This window comes from Nansenia antarctica (genome assembly GCF_963989245.1).
Source record: "Nansenia antarctica genome assembly, chromosome: 7".
Classification (NCBI taxonomy): domain Eukaryota; kingdom Metazoa; phylum Chordata; class Actinopteri; order Argentiniformes; family Microstomatidae; genus Nansenia; species Nansenia antarctica.
In genome coordinates, this window is record NC_137677.1 from 3,320,905 (window position 1) to 3,326,226 (window position 5,322).

Consider the following 5,322-nt stretch of genomic DNA (forward strand, 5'->3'; position numbering starts at 1 on the left):
CAACAGAAACCACCCACGCACCTCTTTACAACACACACGCACGCACGCTCGCTCACGCACGCGCCCACCTAATGCAACCAGCGCTCTCTCTCTCGCTCTCATTCCACAGACCTCATGAACCCAGCTCTCTCTCTTAAAACACAGAGGCCTTATGCAAGCAGCTCTCTTATCACATAATGCCCTAATGAAACCACCCCCCCCCCCCCCCTCCTCCATATCACAATGTTGACCGGGGGAGTTGGGGGGGGGGGGGGTTGGAAAAAGGGGGGGAGGCTGGGTGTGGAGGAACGGGCTCCTGTTACAGCGGAGGTGAGGGAGAGACGGTGGGATAGACACACACACACACACACACACACATACACACATACACCGACAGACACATACACACACACACACACAGACACACAGACACACACACACACACACAGACACACAGACACACAGACACACACACACACAGACACACAGACACATACACACACACACACACACACACCAGACACACACACACACACACACACACACACCGAAACGGTGGGATAGGTCCAGACACGTTGCCAGTGAGAGGACAGGGGAGAACTAGGAGCACAGTTTGGGGGAGACCGTCTGTAGTCCAACCCTGTGCTACAGTACCGTAACACTGAGCCCATAGTCCTACACCCTGACCTCATTAAGACTGGGTAGTAATGATGGGAACTATTGTTCCCCTAAGTAGTCAGTGGAAGAAGTGCATCAGCTATTATAGAAGCCATCATTGTATTCACGAGTGCATGTATGTCTGTGTGTGTGTGTGTGAGAGAGAGAGAGAGAGAGAGAGAGAGAGAGAGAGAGAGAGAGAGAGATGGGGGGGGGGGGGTGTAGGGGGTGCTAGATTCAATCATTGTCTTCTGGGAACACACACACACAGTGGGTGGATGGGAAGGAGGAGGCACAGGACAGTGAGGAAGTTTAACCTTTGACCCAGTGCTACTGCCATTGTACAGGACTTCCTCCGCGGTAGATTGCTGTAACCCTGAACAGGACAGGACTTAACCGTTGAGAGGGAACAGCCACGGAATATTCTGTCTTCCGTTGGAACATTCTGGAATGATTTCGAATTGATGACAAGTCTTGTCATCAATTAGAATCATTCTAGAATGTTCCATTGTTTGCGGTATGACAGTTTATTTCAGTGTTCTATTCTGGATTTTTGTTGTTGTTTGTTGTTGTGTCACAACAACAACAACAAAATCCAGAATAGAACACTGAAATAAACGGTCATAGCCTACCACAAACATTCTCAGTAAAATATCTTCTACTAAGTTGAATATCCCGGCCGATAAAATAAAGTGTTTTCCAACACAAATCGACCCCTCAAAGGGTTAACAAACAACAGGCTTGACAGGAGCCATGATGGAGCTGCAGTCGCCTCCTACACACAGAGCTCAGAGTGAAACTGGCACTCTGCGAGGAGCCGGGGCTGGGCCAGAATGGTTTTGTACTGCTGCCTGGTTAATTGCAGGGTGCGGTGAGGGAGGGAGGGAGGGAGGGAGGGAGGGAGGGGGAGGGAGGGAGGGAGGGAGGAGCCAGGGCTCCCCTCCAGCTCTGTTGGTGGTGATGAAGCCAGCAGAGAGAGAGAGAGAGAGAGAGAGAGAGAGAGAGAGAGAGAGAGAGAGAGAGAGAGAGAGAGAGAGAGACACCTCAGGAGGTTGGGGGGCAGGAGCAGACATGTTCCCACCGCCGACTGGGAGAAGGAGGGAGGGAGGGAGGGAGAGAAGGAGAGGAGAGACGCCTCTAGGGCTTGCAGATCGATGAGGGGATGAGCGGTGTTCCCTCCTCTCCTCCCCCCAAAAACGAGTAACTAACTATAGATATAAGACTCCCCTCTTTCACTCCCTCATTCCCTCTCTCTCTCTCTCTCACCCACTTGTTCCACTCTCACTCCATTCTTCTACATTGTTTTCTCTCTCACACTTGTCGTCCTCCCCCTCTCTCTGTGCCTCTCTCTCTCTCTCTCTCTCTCTGTCTCTCTCTGTCTCTCTCTCTGTGCCTCTCTCTCTCTCTGTGTGCCTCTCTCTCTCTCGCTCTCTCTCTCTGTGCCTCTCTCTCTGTCTCTCTCTCTGTGCCTCTCTCTCTCTCTCTCTGTGCCTCTCTCTCTCTCTGTGTGCCTCTCTCTCTCTCGCTCTCTCTCTCTCTCTCTCTGTGCCTCTCTCTCTCTCTCTCGACTCATCACATGCACCCTTCACCTCTCCTGTGGGACTGTGTGAAGTTGGCTAATGAACAGCCAGACTCATGATTAGAGCTGTGTGTGTGTGTGTGTGTGTGTGTGTGTGTGTGTGTGTGTGTGTGTGTGTTGGACGCTGACATCGTTAGTTAACCCTGAGGGTCAGGTCGCAAGCATCCACTGCCACAGACCACAGGCAGAGAGCCAGTCTCTCTGCTACTGTCATTATCTGTTCTCACACACACACACACACACACACACACACACACACACACACACACACACACAGTTTACATTACAGGCCCATCAGCTGTCTGTTTCCTGAGAAAAAGCTGAGAAAACGTTCCCACTGCTTTGTTATTCATTGTGTTCATGCTAATATGCTAACATGCTAATATTGGACTAATACACAACAGTTACTAAGACAACGGGTCTCGCCGAGCTCATTACTTGATGGGCCGTTGATGGTGTGTTAGTTAGATGGGGGATCTGGGAATCAGATCTTGGTAAGCGGGTGTGAGAGGCAGGGTAAAGTCAACAGGTTTGAGGAGCCAAGCAGGAGGGTCTGTGTGTGTCAGTGTCTGTGTGTGTGTGTGTGTGTGTGTGTGTGTGTGTGTGTTGCCTCTCCCCCCCCAGGCCGCGCTGTGGAGGGTGTGTTTTATCACACCTTCTATAATTACTGCCCCCTAGGAGGACCGCCTGCTGAGCTGACCTGGACACACACACACACAGACACACACACACACACACACACACACAGACACATACTAACACACACACACCGACAGACACACGCACACACACACACACACACCGACAGACACAAACACACTGATACACACACACCGACAGACACACACACATAACAGACACATACATACAGACACACACACACACACACACACACACACACACACAGACACATACACCGACAGACACACACACCATGACACACACACACAGACACTGACACACACTGACACCGACAGACACATATACACACACACACACACACAGACACTGACACACACACACACACACACACTCTCTCTCTCTCTCTCCCTATAGTCAAGTAACCACCACCATGACCCCTGGGGCAGGGAAGAATAGGTCTGCCTGGCCGTCTGGTAGCTGAGAGTCGAGTCACAACACACATTAGCATAGAGACTGACTGCATCTCCAGCAGGCCAGATGAAGAGATACAGAGACACAGAGATACAGAGATATATACGCCACCCTACAGAGAAAGATTTCTCGCTGATAGCGTAGCCACCTCCTTATCAAAGTTAACAAGACCAGGGATCACAGGCTTTGTGTCTGTGTCTGTGTGTGCGTGCGTGTCACAGGTGCTACAGCAACAACAGAGATTCTCAACAGTGATACTGTCAAGAGAAAACACCCCCCAGCACACCTTGGGCTTGAGTTGAGCAGAGCAGAGCTAAGGTCAGGGGTGAAAGGTCACAGACACCTCGGCGTAGAGGCGTCTATGTAATGTATCGTCGTTTGTCGATGTGACGTGGGTACGGGTTATCAACGCCAGATTTTGAGCCATTGTGGTCTAACCAGCTGGGGCTCAACTCAAAGAGAAACCGAGGACAACTTCACTGAACTAAGTCAAGCTATTGCACAACTCATTCGGAGATGGTCTGTGATCAAGTAGCCTAGAAAGAAATCGGCCTACTTCACATCAGAGTGGATCAGAGGCCAAAATATTTAACAACTGAGGGTTCTAATGGTGTTCTTCTTTTATGTTAGTGAAGTGATTCAATAATTCCAGAATGGGATTAAGTAACCTCCTTAGAACAAAAGCATGCAGCCTCTACTGATACTATGCATTAAATGTTTGACAAAAGTGTTAACTTGACTCGAATCTAGGGGCCCCCCGCTGCAAGCACAGACAGGTAAGAGATCGCCCCCGAATGACTTGAGGCTACCCGCCGTTACCTATTGGGTTCGACCTGTCTGAATAAGGGAAGGGTATTAGGGTTTTAGCTGACAGTGGCAGACAAAAGACACAAAAGCAGAGTGTACTCAGTCAAACCGGGCGCGCGGCGCTCACAGGGGCCGCTCCACACACACACACACACACACACACACACACACACGCACACACACACACCGCTCACAGGGGCCGCTCCAGTGACCCGTCCTCTATTGTTGTTTGCGTTTTGAGTTCAAGTTACACTGATTTTTCAGAACCCACTGACTTATCATTTGGATGCGTAAATCATGTCTATGCTGCCAACTAGACTGAACTGTATGTATGGCATAAATAGTTGTGTGTTGTGTGTGTGCGTGTGTGTGTGTGTGTGTGTTTTGATTTCTGAGCTATTGGGGGCCCTATTCTAAAAGTCAGTGTGAGGAGGAATTGTGAGAATTAAAAAACACTTACTTGAGAAAATACTTCTGTCCGTTGGACGTGTAGGCGTGTGTGTGTGTGTGTGTGTGTGTGTGTGTGTGTGTGTGTGTGTGTGTTTTGATTTCTGTTTTCTTTCAATTGGGGGCCTATTCTAAAGGTCAGTGTGAGGAGGAATTGTGAGAATTAAAAAACACTTACTTGAGAAAATACTGTCTGTTGGCTGTGTAGGCGTGTGTGTGTGTGTGTGTGTGTTTTGATTTCTGAGCAATTGGGGGCCCTAACCCTATTCTAAAAGTCAGTGTGGAGGAGGAATTGTGAGAATTAAAAAAAACACTTACTTGAGAAAATACTTCTGCCCGTTGGACGTGTAGGCCATCTCCCACCCGGGGGGCAGGGGTAACTCGTCGGCCACATCGAAGGACTGGTGGCGGATGTGCGCGTGTGTGTGTGCCGGGCTGGGGGTCCCAGGGGCCCCTGTGGTGCCGAGGCCGAGCTGCAGGGACGCAGGGGAGGAGTGGGACCGGACGTGCTGCACCGGGAGCCGGGGCGGGTGGCCCCCCGAGTCGGTGCTCGACTGTCGGGAGTGAGATCCGGAGTCGGGCTCCTTGAAAAAGGACTCTGGTAACAGTTTTTTCCTCCAGGAGCTGGGCTTGGGGTTCATCACCGAGTTGAAGAGCGCCTCCAGGTCCGTGTCCGAGTCCTGCGCGACATGGATCACTTGTTGTCCAGGCATGGGCTGCAGGGGGTTGTTCATTGTTGC

The 5,322-nt window shown here is 50.7% G+C and overlaps 1 protein-coding gene across 1 annotated transcript in view; it reads right to left on the reverse strand.

Annotated features, from left to right (window-relative positions):
* The window catches only part of wwtr1 (WW domain containing transcription regulator 1), a gene marked incomplete at its 3' end in the record, with an annotated part of 18,530 nt that extends 13,208 nt beyond the window's left edge, over window positions 1-5,322 (reverse strand). Inside the window, exons 1-2 of the mRNA XM_080535997.1 lie at window positions 4,901-5,322; window positions 3,376-3,380 (exon numbers count right to left, since the gene is read on the reverse strand). Coding sequence (XP_080392123.1) covers window positions 3,376-3,380; window positions 4,901-5,316 — 421 coding nt within the window. The 5' untranslated portion in view covers window positions 5,317-5,322. The remainder of the gene's footprint in view (window positions 1-3,375; window positions 3,381-4,900) is intronic.